General features: G+C 35.2%; 1 protein-coding gene across 3 annotated transcripts in view; it reads right to left on the bottom strand.

Annotated features, from left to right (window-relative positions):
* The window catches only part of PDSS2 (decaprenyl diphosphate synthase subunit 2), a 189,231-nt gene that overhangs the window by 78,748 nt on the left and 87,558 nt on the right, over positions 1 to 22,925 (bottom strand). For all 3 annotated transcript variants that reach the window (XM_006205627.4, XM_072965668.1, XM_072965667.1), the window contains one exon: positions 4,236 to 4,434. In XM_006205627.4, the coding sequence (XP_006205689.1) occupies positions 4,236 to 4,434 (199 nt within the window). The remainder of the gene's footprint in view (positions 1 to 4,235; positions 4,435 to 22,925) is intronic.

A 22,925-nucleotide genomic window follows, 5' to 3' on the forward strand; every position in this document is an offset into this window, starting at 1 on the left:
AGATCACAGCAGGGGTGAAGAGGGAGGATGGACAATGAGTCAGAGTGGCTCCCAAATAAACTGAGGTTATTTATTATTCCATTTTATACAGCAATTCATTTCTTACTTTAGCTTCTTTTTCAGGTGAATATAAGCTCTATATTAAAGTATCATACTATTTTCTCCCTAAAAATCAACAGTTCTGTCTAATGAAAATATGTGCTAGCCAAAAATGTGATGGGAAGGTAGGGCAGAATGCTACTTGTCTCCCAGTATCTATTCTCTGCGTCTTCCACATTTTTCCTGGGCACATGGCGACCCACAATAAAGTTTATATTTCCTAGTCTCTCTCACAGGGGTGACCATATCATTAAGTTCTGGCCAATAGAATGTAAGCAGAAGGATTTCAAATAACTTCTGAGAAATGTCTTTAAAGTGGTGACACTATATAATTTATCATCCAAATTGGGGCACTTGAGAGTAAAAGGGGTAATTAAGATTTTGTACTTTCTGAAACTTACATTTTAACTAACAATTGATTTATTACATTGGGGGACTTTTAAACTACTTTTATTGAAAGATTATTTTCAAAAGTAAAATTTCAAAAGAAATAAAAATAACACATATCCATGTATATTAAAATTCAAAAGAACTTCTTTATGTTGATTATCTGAATAGTAAAAAATAGCCAATAAAATAAATATTCTTGGAACATATTCACATACTTTAATTTGTTTCTTAGCCATATCTGTCTCTAATATTGTGTCACTGGCATTTTTCTGAAGAATGTGTTTTCAGAAATATGGTATTTAAAAATAAAACTACCAGCAATATTCTTCACATTTGCATGATTAATTAATTTGAAATTACTGATATTTTCAATTGATTTTTATTGGTAGACCATAATATTTTTAATCGAGAAAAATGCTCTTTCTACAGATTCTGAGTTGCTTGGTAAGCTCAGAGCAAATTTGCTAAATGGAAGAAATACTCAATTCTAATTATTTTCATATTGAAAAACATAACCATCCTAGTCCAAATATTTTCAAGGTACTGTCTTTTTACTTCCTTCAGAATGCCCTTCTTTGACAAATATTTTTACAAGACAAAATTTGTCAAATAAATTGATTTTATGATTCTTTCGAATGTTTTACCAAAATTAAATACTGCAGTATCTGGGCCTTTTCAATTTTATTTCATTTGTGTATGTGTATAATGTATTCAAAATAGGAACATCACCAAAATATTCTTCCTGCAAGGTGAGATATTCCAAATCACAATTACAGAATTGCAAATTTTAATCTTGTAGAGCATTTCAGTTCTTACTATTTATTTTGTTCAATTCCTAATCTTTGCTTCTGTAGAGAAAAATTCCAGGGGAAGGTTTATTTTCATTAACTGCAATTCTCTAAAAGCTTCATTTGGTGTTTCATTTGTTAAATACTTGATTTAATATTTCCAACTGATTTTGAACAAAATGTCACCAAAATTTTGATGACCTGTTTGTAACAAAGTTCAATACCACTATTAGGCATAAAGACTTCTAAAATCTGACTAATGAGAGGCACCAAAGAGAGAACCCATATAGTGTGTTGCTGAAGTATAGCTTTGTATTCAACACAGCTGTATCCCCCAATCTTGTAGTCCACAGCCTCTGACTATAAAAAGATTATTCTGTAAATTTTTATAACAATAGTTTTTATTTCAATTAGTAGAATGTTGATATCTGTTTTGATGCAATTATGAATTATGGGTATGCCTCAACCAATTCCAACTACACCATAGGTTTCTCAATGTAATAAGATGATCGTTTTTATCCTAACACCATGTATGCTTTACCTAAATTTGTACTTGTATTATTATTATAAACTAATAATTTTATCTTCCATGTTGAACTTTTAAACTGATTTTCCAGTCTCACTCATGACTCTACCTTTGATAGAATGTACTTCCAAAAGCTTTACCTTAATTCCATGAATGGATGGAAAAACAAAGCATTTTTAGAATTGACTAAAATGATTTAATTACATGAAATATCTGATGGCAATCAACTGAAATTGGAATTATTTAACTGTTTACAAAGTTCTTCTTCTGTCACTGGAGCCAACAAACATAAAGCTATTGCTTATAGTTGAATATTAGTGAAATTAATTTAGAAGAATAGTTATTTACCTAAATAAAATTTAGGCTTCACAGAGTTGCATGTATATATACTTTCTTCAGCTGCATGTGTTAAATCATCATCTTCAGGAAGTCTCCTTAAAGTAACTACTAACTTTGTAACTAGATCCTGACATTTTTTCAGCAGATTTGACTCTTCTTGTTTTCATGTGGTCAGTGATACCACATGAAAGGAGGCCATAGTGGATAGTAAATGTCAACAAACATTTTATGCAAGTTACACATGCCTTATCAACTTGCCTGAGAAATAAAAATCCAGTACTTTTTAAACATAAAATGTATACTTTTTTTTAAGCTTACTGCTGCCAAAAGGTTTACTGCAAAAACAAAGTACTGCCGAACAATAAAATAGTTACCAGTTTACATCATACAAGCAAGTGTATTTAGTCTACATTTTACTCAGTTTATACACAACTGATCAGCCTTGAATTCCCACATGTCTATTTCAAAGACACTGGACCTCTAACTTACTGTATTTCCCACTGAGCTTTTGGACTGGTATCTGGTAGTTTTGTGACTCTTGAAGGCAAGACACGGGCCATACAGTTGGGGGATACACCAAGTGGCCAGCTGGGGCAGCAGTGTCAAATACTTCTAACACCTGAAACAGGAAGGAGTTAACTGTCCCTAGACAAGCAGTATACTTTGTCATATCAACAACTGCCCTGCATGCTGTCCTTGATTGGGAGGTGTATGAGACAGCTGAGAGAAGAAATGAGTTTTTGCTAGTTGTCTTTCAGATATAATAACACCTTAATATGAGAACTCTCCCTATTGTACATGGGCCTCATAGATTACCAGCCTATGCTAGACAAAAACTGAGGCAGAGGCTGGAAATAGAAAGCAGAGGTCTATCAAATCCATGCTGGCTTATTCTAATGTAATTACTAGTAATCATTCTCTGTTAAAAACGAAAAATCCAGGACAGATGCTAAGTCAGATGGGATTCTGGGACAGCAGACTTACACTGAGACTGTCCTTGGTGATCAGAATGTACACTTACTTGACATTCAAGGGAGGAGATCTGCCCTTCTTTGCCCTTCCCCTTCCTTCCTTCCCACTGATTGGAGTGAAGACATGATGGCAACTACCTTGGGCCATAAAGTGGTAAGAGAGGAATGGCAGGGCAGTAAGACAGAAGCAGCCTGGGTTCCTGACTTTAGAATCACCATATCAACCTTGGACTGCCTACTCCTGAATAGTAAAAATATGTGAAAAGTAAGAAAAAATAAACTCATATCTTGTTTTGGCCACTGTTATTTTATAGTCAAACCTAATCCTAACTGATATATAAGGACTACTTCTATAATCTTTCTGGAAAGCAGCTTGGCAGTATGTAGCAAGAATTCTAAAACTGTTTAAACTCTTTGAACCACTTCTAGATACTTGTCTTAAAGAAATCATCTGAAATGAGGAAAAACTGATGTATAAAGATGTTTACTACAGACCTATTTATGATACTAAAAAATTAGAAACAACCTAAATGTACAAAAATAAGGAACTTGTTATACAATATTACATCTAAATAGCTGAGTATTGTGCAAACATTAAAAAGTTTATGAAAAATGTTAATACATGAGAAAATGCCCACATCATATACGCAATGGGAGAAAATAGGCAGGATCTTTTTTAAAAAACCTTGTACATGTCCTAAGTTCCCACTTACATTACCCCAAAACCCACATATATAAAGGTATGCATAAACAAACAAAAAATACTGAAAGGAAATACATGAAAATATTAACCAACAGTGATTCTCTCTGGATAGTGAGATTATAGGTAATATTTATTTATATCTTCGTTGTATTGAATATTTAATACTTCTCATAATTATCCAAGAATTCCACGTATAATCAGCAAAAAATAGAAATTAATTTCAAAACTCTTTCCTAGCATTTACCAGCTTTATCTGGTGTTGACACTGCCGTTATCATCATTATCATCATCACAATTTTACCGGGCATCTATGTGTGAGGAGCTGGGGCATCAGGGTGTCCAGATCTCTGGGGCTCCTATAGTCAACCAGGAGACACCTACAGGCTATCCAGACACAAGCAGACCCTGCCCAGTTTTACCTTGGTGTTCTGTAGCAGAGCTAGTCCATTGCAGGCATTTGCTAGAAGAAAGTCTCCACTCAGGATAGCTATTTTATTTCCAAATTGCATGTCTTTCAGTGGCCCATCAGTAGACTGTAATTCATTTAAATTTACTATCCCACGATGTACAAGGAGAGCAGTATGGATAAGTTCTGTGATCTCTGCCAAACTTCTTTGACTAAAACATAAAGGTAAGACTTGTCTGAGTGTAAAGAATACCTTCTTCTCACTAATGTCAGACTTCAGTTTTCAACAATAAAATATTTCATATATTAGTCCCTCTTTTTTAAATTATTGTTTTTTAATGAAGTTTTTTCTCCTGGGATATAATTGATATATAACAGTAATCAGCTTTCAGGTGTACAATATAATGATTCAGTATTCGTACATAAATTTGACCCTTAAACAACACCAGTTTGAACTGTGCGAGTCCACTTACACGAAAATTTTTCCAGTAAATACTAAAGTAGTACACAGTCCAAGGCTGCTTGAACCTGCAGATGTGGAACGATGGATATGGAGGATAGTCTACGAGCCTCGAGTATCCACAGATTTCGGTAGCTGAGGTGGGTCCTGGAACCAGTCCCCTACAGATACCAACGGAGGACTGTATTGTGAAATGATCACCACAGTAAGCCTAGTGAACATCTGTCACCACACAGAGTTACAACATTGTTTTTCTTGTGATGAGAACTTTTAAGATCTACTCTCTTAGCAATTTTCAAATATATAATAAAGTATTATTAACCATAGTCATCATTCATACATTAAATCCCCTGTACATTACATCTTCATGGCTTTTTTTTTCTATAACTGGAAGTTTGTACCTTTTGATCACTTTCATCCATTTTTGTCTACCTCCCTCCCTCCACCCCTAGGAAATACCAATCTGTTCTCTGTATCTATGAGTTCAGTTTTTGTTTTTTAGATTCCACATATAAGTGAAATCAGACAGTATTTGTCTTTCTCTGACCTATTACACTTCACATTTTGAAGTTCTGTGGGTTTTTTTTGAAGGTTTCAAATGTACTTTATTTCTTCAATTATGCCATATTTTAATGGGTATACAGTGCTTTTACTTGGCATCAACTATGAGTTGATTTTGAAGCAATTCAGTATTGTACCAGCTGGATGATTACTGATCTCTCCATTTTTGGGAGGTAACTCTGCCAACAGGGGACAGGTTCCATTGTATCCTAATTTGTGTTGCTGCATATGCCCATATAGCAACACAGAAAGTGGCTCCACTGTCATGATCATATTTGTCATGGAAATCATGTGTACATATCTGATGTCTCTCCCTTGCAACTGTTAGCTGAACGCTTCAAACTTAGGGAAGCATCAAGAAGCTGAAGACAGAAGTCTGGAAACTGCAGCTGCTGGTTTGATGCAAGTACCCTTGCAAAGGGACTTGAATGAAGTTTTTGTTTGTTCTGTTTTTAATTGAAGCATAGTTGATTTATGATGTGTTAGTTAATGCTGTACAGCATAGTGTTTCAGTTATACATATATATACTTTTTCCTATACTTTTTCATTATAGGTTATTACAAGATATTGAATGTCCATCAACAGATGATTGGATAAAGATGTGGTATATATATACACAATGAAATACTACTCAGCCATAACAAAGAATGAAATAATTCCATTTGCAGCAACATGGATGGACCTAGAGATTAACATACTAAGTGAAGTCAAAGAAAGACAAATAATATATCACTTATATGTGGAACCTAAAAAAAAATACAAATGAACTTATTTACAAAACAGAAAGGGACTCATAGAAAACAATCTTATTGTTACCAGAGGGGAAAGAAGGGAGAGGGATAAATTAGGGGTTTGAATGAAGTTTTAACAGAGGTCTTTCCACTGAGTAGTCTGGGATCTATAAGCAGATCTTGAAGCCTTCCTTCTCTCCACCATTCCCCACAGTCTCCCCGGCCAGCCGCCAGGAATCCCCACACTCTACTTCACCAGCCAGTCACCAGGATTCCCCAGAGAGAGACTGACCAGTGAAGGGCCAACCTCCACAGATCCATTTAGATACTTTGTTCTCAGGATAAGTTTGTTCTCCATAACTTTAGGATTTCTGAAAATTCTTACTAGTATCTAATAGAACTCTAATTTAAATGGGAATACAATCTGTGCCAGACATTAGGCTAAGCACTTTTATGTATTATCTCTTTAAGTCCCAAATGCAAAGCTATGGAATTTACAGAGATGAATAAAATGTGGTCTCTTCCTTCAAGGACCTTACCTTTCAGAACAAGAATCAAGATACATACCTAGAGTAGTAATTAAGATAGAGAAGGCCCGAGTTTATAGTATAGTACTGTATCAGATTGGGGTTTCAAGAGATGTTTGCTTTCTTTTTTATACTTTTCTATAGTTTGTACATTTTCTACAATGACATTTACTTTTATAATCATAAAAATCAACAATTACTAAAAAATTTAAACCTCATAACCACCCTATGATAGTTATTGTTAATCTCTTTTTATAGGTAAGATATTGTTGTGCACAGTTAAATGACTTGCCCAAAACCACACAGTAATGCAGAGCTGGAAATCTGCTGGAATCTGTTACGAACGGCCCCATGTGAATCATGCCTCTTTGTTTCCATGCTCCTGTGCAGTCCCCTCCACACTAACTCTGGGCTTGTCCATGAGACTTACTTTGGCCAAAAAGACATTCATGAACATGACACAAGCAAAGCCTGATAAGTGCTTATGCATTAAGGCTTTTTGAATGCAGTCATGCAAGTGACCACAGGCAGAAGAACCATTCAGCATCTCAAGTCACTAACTAAATCTTAGGGCAGTTTGCTATGTAGCAATAGATATCTGATATAGAAACTGGTATATGTAGGTGTGGGTGCTGTTGCAACAAAAGCCTAAAATGTGTGTCAATGGCTTTGAGTCTGAATGTTTGAGGCTAGAGGTAAAGGCTGAAGAAATGGAAACCTTTTAGTGGAATCCAGAAAGGCAGAAAGGAAATTGTTATTGGAGGATTAAGAACGGACATACTGTGTTATAAAGTAGTGAAACAACTTGCAAAACTTTTGCCTGTGGTTAACTTGAGAGATACAAATTATCTCTAATAAAATCCGAAAAAAGTAGGTAGTAAAAGTAGAGAGATCAGTGGAGGAAGTTTTTTAAACAAAGGTCCAGGGGAAATGTAACAAAAGGATTCGACCTAAAGGTCAAATTTAAGCATCTGACCTAGAACAACAGCCTTAGACAAGGAGGCAAATATAAAATGATCAAGTAATAAATGTAAAAGTCTCCTCTCTCAAAAAAAAATGTAATACTAGTTTAACAACGATAGTACGTTAATTACATAAAGATGCAATAAAATAAAGGTGACAAACAACTTGGCCTCTACAAAGGAAAAATCACATTTATAATTTATTCTCTTTGTTAAAAAAAAAGTAAAAGAATATGTAAAAATGACCCAGTGTACACTGGTACTTGACTACAAATTGGCAGAGTAGAAGATGAACCAGTGAGTTAAACAGCTTCTGAGAAGAGTAAATTCATGGTTTATATTAAAACCTCAGTACATCCCAAAGAAAATCACTGGGCACAGAGGCTTATAAGACTATTGAGAAGTTAATAAAAAAACATTAAAAAAAAAAAAGAGGAGCTAACATTTAAAATATCCTTTAAAAATGTGAGTAAAAGAAAGGAATAAAAATATATTTTATTAGTGCCCTGCAAATGTATTCTACTTTAAAAAAATGTTTACTGTAAAAATGTATATTGTTACATTTCACAAAAATTACATAATGAAATTATTAACAAGTATAAAACTCAAAAAAGGTTAAGCACTAGATAAATCTCTCACGCAGTTCGGCTTACAGAAGAAAGTAATAACCAGGCAAGCAGAAGTCATAGGTGTTTTGAATTATCCTAAGGATGAAAATGAATGATTGGGAGCTTTTAATAAAGACATCTGTAATCATAAAACTGCATTCATTAAACAAATAGCAATCTTTAAACACCACATGGCCAGAAACAATAAAAACAATGGTAATAATAAAAGTGAAAAACCATAATTTGTACAGTACCCACAACTTACAAAGAATTTTCATTTATATTATCTACTTGTGATTCTAATTATAGCAGGTCTGGGGGAGGTTAAATATCTGGTTGGAACATTCAGTTTATCAAGGACAAAGCTGGAACTCAGAGCCTGTCATAGTGACCAATGATAATTTAAAATGTTTATTTACCTAATGAATAGTAAATGCGGGGAGGGGAGAGCCAAACTTACCAGTGTTACCAAGACTGGTATAAGCCTACCACAAACGTGTCGAATTTTCATCCCTAGTTCTAAACACTACAGAAGAGAATTTTGCTAGGACAAAGTATATTATGACTAGACTTGACTCTGTTCATAGTAGCTAAAAAAGGTAATCAAGTTGTTTCCAAATCATTTGGTTAGAACCAAAATCAAGTGATTAGCTCAGTCAGGAATCTGGGTAACAGTTCTCTCTGCCTGTAACAGACAGTTCATGGGCAAATCCCTGAAACTCTGAGACACCTGGTCTTCTCATCACTGAAAGGGGAACTAGAGAAAGTCTGTTCCAGTTCTAAGATTCAGGGATTTCAGTCCTAAAATTTAAGATTTAGTTCCAAAATTATAAGATTTGGGATTAAAAAAAATTACCTAGACTGGTAGTTAATAGTTAAAGTGAGACAAAATTATCGCTATTATTAGTACCTACTTTTCTATAAGAAATAGAAATAAACTGGTCATCTTGAAATCTGTTCTGCAATTCTACTATCTAGTATTGTGCTCTCTACTTCTAAGATTTTATCATTAGATAAATAACTCCAGACCACATTATGTAAGAGTTAATTTAGTATAAAGCAGAGAAGCAGTGACAGGATGAAAGAATCTCGGAACTTTTTCTTCTCATTATCTTATTCCTATTTTAGCCACTCAAAACAAGCTAGTAAACTTTCAGTGTGCTGGATTTTAGAAATTACCTTATATAAAAGTCTTCATGCTATTTATGTACATATATTTTAGTACTCAGGTATTTTTTATGCTAAATCTTGATTGGAAAAGAGTCACAAATGAATGCTGCTTATGTTAAGTAATCAGAGTAAGGAAGTAATTACCACATTGAATGTAACCCTGAGGATTAATGATGTCTTTACAAGAATTTTCACCAAATAAGTTTCTTTCAGTTATATGTTAAACAACTTAATCTGCTTTGATCCATATTCTTCCAGCATTGCTCCAAATTTTTTAGCATCCTAAGCTTTAGAAATAAGGATGGCAGACATTGCTAGTTACCTATCCACTCTCCTTGCTCACTTACTAACAAACCTTTGGTTACTTTTGGAGTGACAATGAACTCATTTAAAAATACTAACCTCTGCAAGATCCCCTGAGGCTAGAGGTGATCGTGTAGCAGTTTGGCCAATGAATGTGAGTAGAAGTCCACTAGGTGGAAGTTCTGAGAAATCTACTGAGTTTCTGATCTAAGGGGACAGATTCAGGTGGCATGTACCTTTGGCATTTTGGGCTTACTCATTACTCCTGTCTAGAATATGGTCCAGCTGCCTAGAGGCACAGGATCCTAAAGAGGGCTCCCAACCTAAGGATGGTAGTGCAGGAAGAAATGAGAAGCCTGGACCCCTGATGACTTCTTTGAGGGCTACCCCTGCTCTGATGTGTCCATCTCTAGACTTCTTGTTATCTGAGATAAATACAAACTGTATTTCTTTAATTTACTGTCTGTTAGAGTCAAATAAACTCCTGAAAGATATGATCAATAAAAACTATATCACAAAACTGGTAAAGACATTTTACATTCAGATTTCTGCACTCTGGTTTTATTCACCTAATAATATCTCTTGGAGACAGTTCTACATTATGTACAAATAAAGAATCTCCTTGTTCTATTTAACATCTCTTCAGAGGTCTACTATATAGATATGTCGTATTTTTGCTGCCATAGGGTGAATGATAAATATATTCTGTTAAAGAATTTTTAAGAATCAGCCTATGTCCTTCCTCACTTCCACAAAGTTAACTTCTGTGCTTGAAAGCCTTTGAACATAGCTCATTTACTATACTATGTCAAAGTTATTTCTTAAGCCATCTTTCTTCCTACCACCTCTCTTCCTCACTACACTGTAAATGATACTATCCTACTCCCTAGGCTGCCTGTAAATATTTGTTAAATGAATAGCTCTTTACTTTGCAATCAATTTCATGAAGGTAGAGAGGATTGTTATCATCCTTAGTTTCAACAGGTATGAAATAATAACTAAATAACTGAATAAACTAAAAAGTCCAGTTTATAGAATTAGAATGGGAAGTGACCCCCACAATTCAATTAAGCACAATTAGCTCCTTCCACAGATGAGTAATAAATTACACAGAAGCCAGGACTGCTGATGAATAGTTTTAATTATTAGAAATTGTTCCTTATATTAATTTGAAAACTCTTAAACATTTTACACGTTTAAGTTGGTGTTAGAAGTAATAGAAGGGTCAATTGTGTTTCACCACATAGGCAAGGGAGAAAAAAGACAATGGAGTCTTCTTTCTTATTCTATTTTTTCCCTTTTTCTTCCTCCGTCCTTCCTTGCTTTCCTTCTTTTGAGAGGTTTATAATAAATATAAAATATTCCACTTAGAAATAACAAATGTTTAAGCTTTGTCATTTTTAACAGTTTTTAAAGATGCATTTTTCAAAAAACTTTATTTTGGAAATTTTCAAACATAATAAAAGTAGAAAACATAGCATGAAGAACCTGTGTGGGCCCTAAACTTGGTTTAGCTACATCTTTCACTCTCCTTCTAGATTGTTTTTCCTTTCAGATTATTTTGAAGCAAATGCTAGATATCATGTTATTTCATCTGAAAATACTTCAAATAGCCTATTTTAAAAAATGCCTAATGGCGATAATGGCTCCCACTTACTAAATTAATTAATTTGAGTCAATTAGTTACTGTATGCTAAGCAACTTCACATAAAATAATTTTGCAAGCATAAGAATAACTCAATTAACAGATTAATAAAATAATATAAAACTCACAGCAGCTCTCTGAAGTAAGCATTATTATTTCCACTGTAAAGAAGGAAGCTGGGCGGGCTGGCTACATAACTTGCTCAAGTTCACATAGCTGGTAAATTGCAGAGCTGGATTTAAGCCAAGGCTCTCTGATTCTAAAGCCCTAAACACAAAATGTACAAAATTCAGGGTGTTTCTGAAAGTATTACAATGGTAATAATAATTTTATTTGAATCCTAGAGGTTTTCTGTTTTTAAGTTGGAAAATTGACTTTTATGTTCATGTGGGAAGAATAAATTTGAAAATCACAAAGAAAATTTTGGAAAAGAAAAGGCCTGTCACTCTAGATTTTAAAACTTACTATGAAGTTACTGCAACTTTTTAAAGTATAGTAATATCACGAGAACAAACTAACAGATTAGCGGAACAAAATCCAGAAAGAGATCCAAATATATTTGGAAAATTAGTTTTTATGGTAAAAATAACCTTTCAGATTGTTAGGGAAAGATGGATTATTCTTACAAAAAATGTTGGGGCCACTGGCTATCAATTAAGGGAAAAAATAATAAAGTTAGATCCCTACCTTACACCATAGATAAAAATAAATTTGGATGGATCAAATACCTAAATGTGAAAAACAGAACTGTAACTTTAGGAAAATATTCTTATGACCTTAGGGTGAGAAAGCCTTGAAAAATAAAATAGGAAGTTAAGAAGCCATAAAGAAAATAATGGATAAAACTGAGTAGTTAAAAGATACAAAAATGTTTATATAATAAAATAACCCATAAAAAGAGACTGAGGCAACTACAGATTTGAAATCATATATTTGCAACATATATAATAGAAAGAATATTATATTCAAAATATGTGTAGAGCTTGTCCAAATTGGGGAAGAAATTAATAGAAAAAAGATAAACAGTTTAAAAGCAAAATGGGAAAGGATATGAAGAGGAAATTCCAGAGCAAAACACAAATGGCCAAAAACCATATAAAATGATGCTGAATCTCACTAATAATTTGAAAAAGGAATATTATAATAATAATGAGATAATATTTTTAGTCCATTAGCTATGCAAAAATGAAAAAGATCAGAAATGAGGCAAGCAGGAAGATGAAGAAACCATGAGGCCCATCATTTTCTTTCTTTGCTCAAAACCCTCCAGCGGCTCCCTATCTCACTCAGGGTAAAAGCCGAAGTCTCAGCAATGCATTCCAAGGTCCAACACAATTTGTCCCTGCTCCTCTAGGCCTTTAACTCTCTGACTTCATCTGGTACTCTCTTCCTTCTTGCTCACCCTTCTCCAGTTACATAAGCTTCCTTGGTGGTCCCTGAAACGCCACACCTGCACCTGCCACAGGGCCTTTGCCCCTTCCTCTATCTGGATTGATCTTCCTTATATATTTGCAAAGCTTAGTCATTTGCTTCCTTCAGGTCCCTGCAAAGTGCACCTGCTCAGTAAGGCCTTCTCTGACTGTTGCATATACAATAGCAACCTTTCCAGCCCTGCCAGCACTCCCTATCTCCACTTTCTGCTTTTTTCCCCCACCATAGCACTTAGTATCATCTAACGCACTAGTTATTTTGTCTGTGTTGTTTCTCTCTCCACAGCCCCATAGAAGGAAAGCTCCCTAAGAGCAAAGGATGGAGGGAATAGGGGGAAAAGAAGATTAAGAGCAAGAGAATTCCTAAAGTATACTTCAAAAATACCAAAATACAAAAAAAAATCTAGGCATGTGAGCAATAATAAAAAGGAAAAGTATATGCTTTTAATGCCAGGTAAAAGAAACTTTCAGGGTGCTAACTTTAAGTGTCAAATATTATTTTCTTATAAGTAAGTTAGGCCCCAAATCCTAAGAGATTCATTTAATTCACTGTAATAATTACAGAAACATAGTGATTTTCCTGTTTTGTCACTTACTCTTATTGATAACCTAAGTGAAGCTGGAATTCTTAATTTTAGGTTTGCCGTGATCACAGCATTCAAAACTAATCTTGTTTCATTCCTTCATTTGGAAATGAGAATTTTGATTTTAAAAACAGGGTATTGAACCCAAAATTTCAAATCTGTAGGCTGTAGTTATGGTGACTTCCAAACAGAGATCAAGTCATAGGTTCAAGGGCTTAAACACTGACCAAGCCTTACTTCCAGCTCTGACCGTATACACCAAGCAATCACACAAGCACCGAGGGCTCTGTGTCTCTATCAGGAAAACTCACCTGACATTCTGAGTTAGAATATATAGAAAAGAGGTAGAAAACAAAAAGTCTTTGCATCGGGTCTCATTCAAAGAAATTAAATATCCAAGCAATGTTAGAATCTGCCATGCCATGAAAATACACAGTCTGCAAGTGAGGGGAGAAGAAAAGACAAAAATTCTTAAGCAGTACTTCAGTGAGAACCTTTAAAATACACAAAAGCAAAGTTCCTTCGTATTCAGTACTGTAATTTTGATTTTTGAGTTTTGTAGAAACATGATTTATAATAATAACAGCTTAACAAAAAGATTTCTCTCTCTCGATTTATTTCTAAAAAAGAAAGCTCAGTATTTAAAAATTTGTAAAATAAAATTATACATATATTTAAGGTGTATATGATGTTTTAATAAACATATAGTGACATGATTACTACAGTCAAGCTAATTAACATATCCATCTCCTCACAGTTACTTTTTAAAAAAACAAAAAGACAGCTCAGTATCAATCTATTCTGTAACTAGTTCCCTCCGTACCTGCCAACCAATCTACAAAGAGGTGAGCTGCCTTCAGTGGTGGTACTCATACTTGAGAAAGCAGAGGACGCTGGGACTCAGCAAGAAGTCACAATACTTATTACTAGAAATTAGCTGACCAAAACAAAATTTGTAATATATTTTCTCTTTACACACAAACATAATAAAGTTCTGCTTGGTGGTCAACTAACACACCTATGAAACTAATAAAGCATAACCAAGCCAGGTAACTTACTATATTTAAGAAACTTTTAAGAAAAATTATTTTGAATAACTAGACACAACTTGACACTGTCAACGTGCAATTATCCTGCAGGTTAACCAGATACTTATTATGAGGAGAGGTAGCTAACTGAGAACATCTGGTTTCTGGAAACAGTTTAAGCTGGGCTGTTTTCTCCCTGAGAAGCAAGCCTAGCCAGGCCTCCTTATCTAGGTCTCTAAAGTACTTTCCGGTTTGCGTATCACAAAAAGGGTTAAAAATACTTGAGACTACCGAAAAAGCCTAACAAGACATCTGGGTGCTGCGGCTGTCACTGTCAGGGCAGCCCTTGGAGGGAATGCCCATATCAATTCAGTTTATCAGATGGACAGCTGATCAACATTAAACAGATTTGCTCTGGGCAGACTGAGCTGAGCTTCCTGACATGAATTCCAATGAGAGCCCTCTGCACTCTACCACTGAGCTCTGCCATTTTTTACTGCTGCAGCTCCCTGGACATATGGGAATCCCTAGTGATGAGCACATAAAGCTGCCTCTAACTCAAGTGACGGCTCATTTCCCCTGGCTGAAGGCAGACATTAATATCCTGAGGAGATCAGACCCGCCTCTCTGACCCCCATCTACCGAAGCAAAACGACTGTCCTATTTCTTCACTTAATAAGCTTTTAATGAAGAAAAAGCAAAACCCTCTCTCTGACTGTGGCACAGTTCTACATGAAAAGGTTATACAAATATGTCTGATTCTGTGTCAAAGCTTCCAAAATATCTGTCCCCCTCCCTACTGGAGTGTAAATGCTATCATTTGCCCTCCCATAGTGCTCATTCTTTTTGCTGCAGTACAGGAGTTTGGTTCTCTGCTCCGATAATTATGAGCCATCTCTACATTATGGCAGGTGGAAGATTAAAGAACCGATTACAAAGAGCACGCTGGTGTTTCCATTTTCATCACAAACCTCTTTCTTGGAAGGTTCATCATTTAGCCATGAAAACTGCTTCAGGCTCAACCAGACTGGGAGAAATGACAGTCCAGTGATAACTCAGATAGTACACCAGAAAATGTTTTGGAGCTACATTAGAATATGAGAAAACTGAAAATATTTGGTGAATTAGAGTTGGCATACATACTTTGGTTTTAGGAGGGATAGAAGGAAGGCTGTGTGATGGCAGATGAAAAAGATAAGCAGATTTTTACCTGTGAATCTTGGAGATTAAAAATAAGGGGAATCAGAATCATTACTAAAGTTTAGTGCTGGGCCTATGGCGTATTGCCAAGGCTCTGTGAGTTCTGAATTGTCTCATGAGAGGCTGTGGTTTGAGCTTTTTCCTTCTTTCGAAAGCAAGTAGGGGTTAGGAGAAATGTGAAGGCTGCATGTTAAATGGGGCACAGGAAGCACTGCAGGAGGGAAATGTCATTCTGCAAAGACCCCCTCCAACAGAGTAACAGGAGGCAATGATGTCTGAAAAGGGATGTTGGCAGGCTTCGTTTAGACCATGAAATGTGTTTGAGGCTGGGAAGTGTGAAGGTAAGGAGAGCATAAAGGGGCAAAGATTTGCTTCCTATGAAAAAAGGTATTAGGGTACAGGCTCTACGGTTATGCTTTAAATCACATTGCTTACACTTGTTATCAAGTCAACCTAGGCATCTAGAGTCACAGATCCTAAATGTTCCCCCAAATATTTTGTGTATAAAAGTCGAGAGGTTCCCTGGCATGTTTAAGCTATAGACAATAAAAGGCATGGGCAGGTACTCCGTGTGTAAGCTAATGCACAATTCATAACCTACCACATCCCAGACACTAGGATTTTTTAAACAGCATCTCATTTACTCTTCACCAAGTTTAGTTATTAACCTTATTACATAGATGAAGAAGTAGATTTCCACAGGGGAAAGAAATGTCAGGGAGCTTCTACATGACATGTTACCCGAGAGGGAAAGACATACAATCTGAACATTAAATGAAAGGAAGATTTAAAATCAAATAGCATTTCTAAGTGCCTCTTTAAAGAATCAGATCCTACAAAATACTGTTGTTACCATGCATAAGATTATTTTCAGACTGCATATATGGCTATAAAAATTCTTAACAGGGTCATTGAAGTCTATTTTATCTTCTTTTTAAAAAATAGCTTTACTGAGATATTTATATATCATAAAATTCACCCAGTTTTAAGTGTACAATTCAATGAATTTTAGTATATACAGAGTTGTGCACCCATCACTACAACCTAATTTTAGAACATTTCCATCATCCTAAAAAATATAAACCTTATGCTCATTTAGTCATTCCTTATTTAGGCTGCCTTGATTTTTATTTTAATTTTTCAAGTATCTGAATTTTTTAAAATATAATTAAGTACAAAGAGCAACAATATAAAATGGAAATGTCAACATAGTTCCACTGAAAAAATACTACAATCTATGATGAAGAGTAAAATGTCCACATGACATATATGTTCTTCAAAGCCAAATATAAATAACAGATTCATTAAGTGTCTGAAAGTAATGCTTGTTTTTAAAAACTGATTGTAAGGTATCTCAAAGGATGTATGCAGAAAATGATATCCATATACAACTTTCAAGCAAATTACTTTGAAAGGCAATTGTATAGTTTGTTTAATTAGCAAAAAAAAAAACCCTATTACTTTATAATTACACCTCACACCTCAGGCAAACCTTAAGTTTTACATTTTTCCTTTCACATGTTTTTGTTTACATGCAAAGAAACAACAGAAATGTTCAAAAGGTTACCACAGGAAAGCTGCAAGGAAAGGAATAGTACATGCATATGAAGTAGTGAAAAATTCCGTGAATCACAATTTAGATGCAATAAAAAGCTATCTCTACTCGTTTTTTTTTTAATTGTATCACTTTAATTCAAATATGGACTTAATGTGCGTTCACTGGGATGAAAATCCATGACTTCTGGTTTCAAGTGAAACAAGCGTGCCATCCAAGTTTTTTTTAAATGAAAAGTAGTATAGGAAGATTAAAAGTAGAATTAAAGTATCACAACTATTAAAAGGTCTACTTACAAAAGTAAATCATACAAGTGAAATGAGAGCATACTCTTACTGTAAAAAAATCAAACCAACATAAAATTACAAAGAGGGTAAGCCATTCAATGTGGTAGACACAAACCACATGTAGCTATGAAGCACATAAAACATCACTGGTCTGAATTCAGATGTGCTTTAGTATTAAAGACTTAGTACAAAAAAATTTTAAATATCTCAGTAGTAAGTGCTTTATATTAAAGATATTAAAATGATAATATTTTACCTATATTAGTTCAAATAAGCTATATTATTAACATTAATTTCACTCACTTATTTTCTTTTACATTTTTAGTGTGGCTACTAGCAAACTGAAAATTATATTCCTATAGGGTCCCACCAGGTTCATCATCCCTTCATCCTACTTCCTTCCCTGGAAGTTCTCTCTCTTACAGTTTAGCATATTTTCTTTCAGGCTTTTACTGTATGTTTTTTACGTGTTTGTAAACATATAGCAAATGTAATGCGTTTATAAACAGAGCAAATGCCATGCATTTTCCTATAAAAGTGTATTGTTAACTTGCTTTATTCACTTAATATAGTTTGCAGAATTTTCTTGTCATCACGTATAGGACTACCTAATTCTTTTTAATGATGGATATCTATGTATATACCATAATGTTCGCCAGACCCCATTCGTAAATATTTAGGTCATTTCCTATTTTCTATTATTATGAAGAATACTGCAGTGAACATCCTCATACATATATATCTATGTGCATGATGCAGGAGTAGTTTGGTAGGCTATATTCCTAAGAAGTGAAATTCTGTTAGATATTGCTAAATGGGCTATTCTGCTTTCAAAATAAAAAAGATAAATAATCTGGTTTGCGACAGTCTATAATTTCTCCATAAGTCTCTGGAATGATAAGGATATAAGCTTCATGTCAGATATTCAGTAAAGAAAAACAATTCTAATCTATGTCCTTAAGTCAGCCCAGACTTAGCCAATTGATTATTGCGGTGGACACCTTTTGGGCGATTGCCCTGATAACGATTCCCTTTCCTCTGGAAATGCTGCCTCCCCATCCCCCACTGAGATCATAAGGTGGGTAGTAGCTGCCGTGTCTCTTCCGGGGCCTCAGTGTCCTCTACTCTGGCCGAGTGGCCTAGAGCTGCTGAGCACCTGGCCTAATTAAAAGCACTCAGATTCTTTCTTTGGGGAATCTGAAACTTAGGGTTACCTGGGAATTGCTAAAGTCAATGCTCCAAAGTAGCATTTATGATCTTCAGTTATTTAAGTATCACTTTTGCCATTTCTGCATATACTATGTGTATTCTTTCGTATTTAAGAAAGAACCTTTTAAATTTTATCTTCAAATTCTCTTTTAGGATTTTATTTAGACACACCATATAGCAAAGCGCTTAAGAGTGCAGATTTGAGAGCCAGATTGCCTAGATTCATATCCCAGCTCTGCCACTTACTAGCTGTGTGACCTTGAACAATTTGCTCAATCACTCTCAGTGCCTAGTCTTTCCAACTGTAAAATGGAGATGACAAGAGCAATCCTTTCCTGTCTATTTAGTCCAATCCCCACCCACTCCCCATGCTCAGTCCTTGAAGTTCTCCTGTGAATCTGCAAAAAAAGAAATCACTGATCTGGTCTAACACATCTATACTACAGATGAGGAACCAGCAGATTGAAAAGGTCTACTGAATTACTTAAGGTCCCACGGGCTCCAGATATTGGACTTAAAATCCAGGTGCCCTAACCCCCATCCAGTGTTTTTGCTTCTATAGTCAATAAGTTCGTTTTATGAGCAAAGAAAATACTTTTTCTTTTTCAAACTGATACCTCACCTTCTTGAAAAGAGATCAAGTAATCTCAATGGTTAGGTCAGGTACAACTCTAGAATGGTGGGAAGCTTGATTTCTGAGTTCCTATCTTCCTACAGCACGTGATCATCTTCCTGCTCGAGTATCTGCTGCCTTCTCATTCTCATCTTGCCTCTCCACATCAGAACCTTTGGGAATAATCATGAGTCATTTATATTTTAGGATGAATTAAGTTTATTGAAACAGTGAGTTTTGTTACCAGAATGCTGTGGTTTTAAATCCTGGTTTCATTTCCTATGAGCTGAAAAACCTTAACAAGTTATTTCAACCCTTCCAAGTCTCAGCTTCCTCTTATTTAAAAATGGGCCAAACAACAGGTACTTCATAGGACTTTTGTAAGGAGGAAGTAAGCTTCATTCATTGAACAAACAATAAAGATTTATGGAATACTAACTATCTGTTCAGTAGCAGACAAGGCCTTTTCTTAATCACACTGATTGCTTAATGGGGTGGACAGATAACGACTGTCTTTTATTTCTTTTTTCCCCCCCATTTTTACAAAGTGGGACTAGTTCTCTAGCTTTATTTATTCATCCAAGGAACATTAAGTAAGTACCTGTTACCTGACAGGTACTACTCAGGACATGAGGAATACAAAGTATGTAAAACACTGTTCCAGAAACCTATAGTATAGTGGGGAAGGGACTTGACATTATTCTTACAACTTTCGAAGCCAAACGCCAAATTTAGGACTCTTTTCAGAATAGAAGAATAATGAGGACCTTAGATGCCCATCTTCCCAATCCTGCTGCCAAGGTTACAGATGCAGAAACCAAGGTCCAGAGATTCTAAGTACTTTGTTCAAGGCTGCACAGGTGGTTATCCATTATATACAGAGGTATCAATGCAGTTTTCCATTTCCATTGTAGCTAGAAGTACAATCCCCTTACCTTCTAACCTTTTCTATGCATAATGGTACCCCAAGAAGCAGACAAAATAATTTAAGTCTAAGTCTTCTAGATGGAAGTTTCTCAAAAATTTTGCTTAGGGACAAAATACAATTGGGTAGCACAGAACAATCATTCTTTTATTATGCTGGAATGTATATTTTCCAGAAATTATAATTATTAGTGGTCTTTCAGATATGCATATTGGTGTGCAGATGTTCAATATACAGAAATTTTTAAAAACTAAACTAGTATTTGACAAGCAATCTTAGAAATCAATTAATACTGATTACATGGTATTAAATAATCAAAGAGGATCACAGAGACAAACTCTGTAATCCAATTTGTGAATTTTTTCTTTTTCTGCATAGTGAACAGAAATAGAGAGACATTTGAAAACAGATCCTGATCACTTCAGAGAAATACATTAACTTTACAAATGTGTTAAAGTTTGTGAATTTTGGCTTCAAGCCTAAAATAGTTCTAAACATAAATGTCTATATTTTATAGACTTCAAAGATCACATTATTTTTGGTTTCACCTTCTCTTCCCCTATAGTTATCTTTCTCTTTTCCTGTCTAACTATGACTTCTCATCCTGGTCTTCTGAATCCACAGTGCTCACCTCTACTCCTGGAAAGGCAAGAAATATGCTTAAAAATGCTCACATTTTAAGAAAATATTTTTTAAACAAACAGCTAATAAAATGCACTTTTAAAAAATGGCCAAGTGTGCACATGGTTCCACCAATCTTGTATTTTGTGAGCACCTGTGATGTGCTAGGCACCGTGCTTGGTGCTGCCTTTACCCTGTAAACACAGTCGAATACCATTCTCAAGGAGCTTAAAGCCTGGCAGAGACAAAAATAATAAACGGAAATAGAGACATCTGAAAATGCCCCCTGCTCACCTCAGAAAATACATTAACTTTGCAAAAGGATAAAACTATACATTCCAGTCAGCAAACATTTTATTTGCACTTTCATCTGAAATGCCAGGCAGCATCTTAAAAACTCTAGATTAAAGTCTGGAGAACTTGAAGCTCATCGAATACACTTCCAACACATAGACAGAGACTTCTACTCTGTAAGAGTTTGTTTTGTAAACTCGCAGTTGAAAGCGTGGCTGCCTACATTATTGTGCTTATTCTAACCAAACTCTGAAATGTCTAATTTTCCAATTAACCTGATCTTTTCCCACTTCTTGTGGGTTTTATATTGCCTTTCATGTCTTTATACATTTCCACATTTAATCATCTTGGCACTCTGCTACCATTATTGTCTTCCCTATGTACTCGTCTAGTTCATTCTTATGTCCACAGTATGGTTTCCTTAAAGGAAAACAGCTTCCTTTTACTAATGTGCATTCTTAGATGGCTCTCCCAATAAAGTCCGATCACGTCAAGAGTAATCTAAGCCTACAGTAACTATTTTTAAAATACTGATGACTCTCTATACATGAATGTGTTTGTAAGTTTGAAAAATAAGAAGGCTGTAAGAAATAAGATAAACCTGAAATATCTGAGTAAGCCACCAACTTCTCTTATTAAAAGGCTTCCTGATAGTTGATGATACCAAATGGTTCACAAGCCAGTTCGGAAGTCAAAGATCAGCAAATGTAATAATAAAGGAGAAAGGTCATTTAATAACTCAGTTCAGATTATAGTCCCATTACAGCAAGCTAAAATATGTTTACCTTAATATATATGTTTCACAACCACATGAAATAGCCAACTCCTGAGTTAATTTATGGGGAAAAAAAACTTTAAAAGAAAAATATTTAGACTATTTGTAACTTAAGAGTCAGAACAGGTGAAAATTGAGAAAACTGTTAACCTGGGTTATCTGATCATCATTATCATCAATAAAATTATTAAGAATCCCTACTATGTGTCAGTCCCTAGAAATAGAAACTATAAAAGAAGTGTTTTTGTTCTATCAATGAATATGTATCAAAGTGTAAGTGTATATGTATTCTTTCTTTTAAAGTAGTTTCAGACACGGTCTGTACCCTGAGAGCTCACGATTTAGTTGGAGATAGACCACAATGACATAAAAAATTTTAATAAAAGACTACACTGCATATAAGTGTAAAATGAATGCCACAGTCTGTAACTGCTGTAGGGATGGATACAAAATTATGATCCTCGAGGATTTGAAGGGGAGGAATGGGAAGGCTCCATGGAAGAGGTAACAGGAGAGCTGGACTCTTCTTGGAAGAGGAGCACACACATCAGTCAGAGCAGGAATGCTGCTGCTCACCCGCACTGTGCCCTGAGTGGCTGCCACAGGGGTGTAGGGGGTGCTGGGGGGTTGGAGGGGAGTGGCTCTCCAGTCTGCTTGCTGCTGCTACTGCTGCTGCTGGTCCCAACAGGGCTCACTGCCCCTGCCAGACAACGAACAAAGTTCGAGAATGGTTGCAGGCAGCAGACAGAAACAGGAACATGGGCGGAGCATAGGTTTAGGACAAAGGCTTGGGTGTCTCCTCTCAGACAGGGCCTGAGAGGAAAAGAAATGAGAACAATACAAGAAAGGAAAAGTCCAGGAACATCCTTCATCTTCTGGCCACAGCTCCAAAAGACTTGGACAAATTAAAGAGAACAAAATAGCTGAATTGCTACTATTTGCCCAAAAGTCATTTTCACACAGAGACAAAAGAAAATTAACATCCTTCTTATTTATATTTTGCTTAAATAAGGTTACCTAAACCAAACAAATGTGAGTTAACATTTGGGTCTTAGAAACCACAGTAAAATATTCACTACCAGTTAATTATCAGAATGTTGAGTCATTAAACTACCTAATTTCACCAGCACACTTTCATATGGACACAAGTGCCCAGCTTGTGGTCTAAAATAGAGGACTACATATTAATCAGAGTGGACTGATAGAATTAACTC

The sequence above is a fragment of the Vicugna pacos genome, chromosome 8 (assembly GCF_048564905.1).
Source record: "Vicugna pacos chromosome 8, VicPac4, whole genome shotgun sequence".
NCBI lineage: Eukaryota > Metazoa > Chordata > Mammalia > Artiodactyla > Camelidae > Vicugna > Vicugna pacos.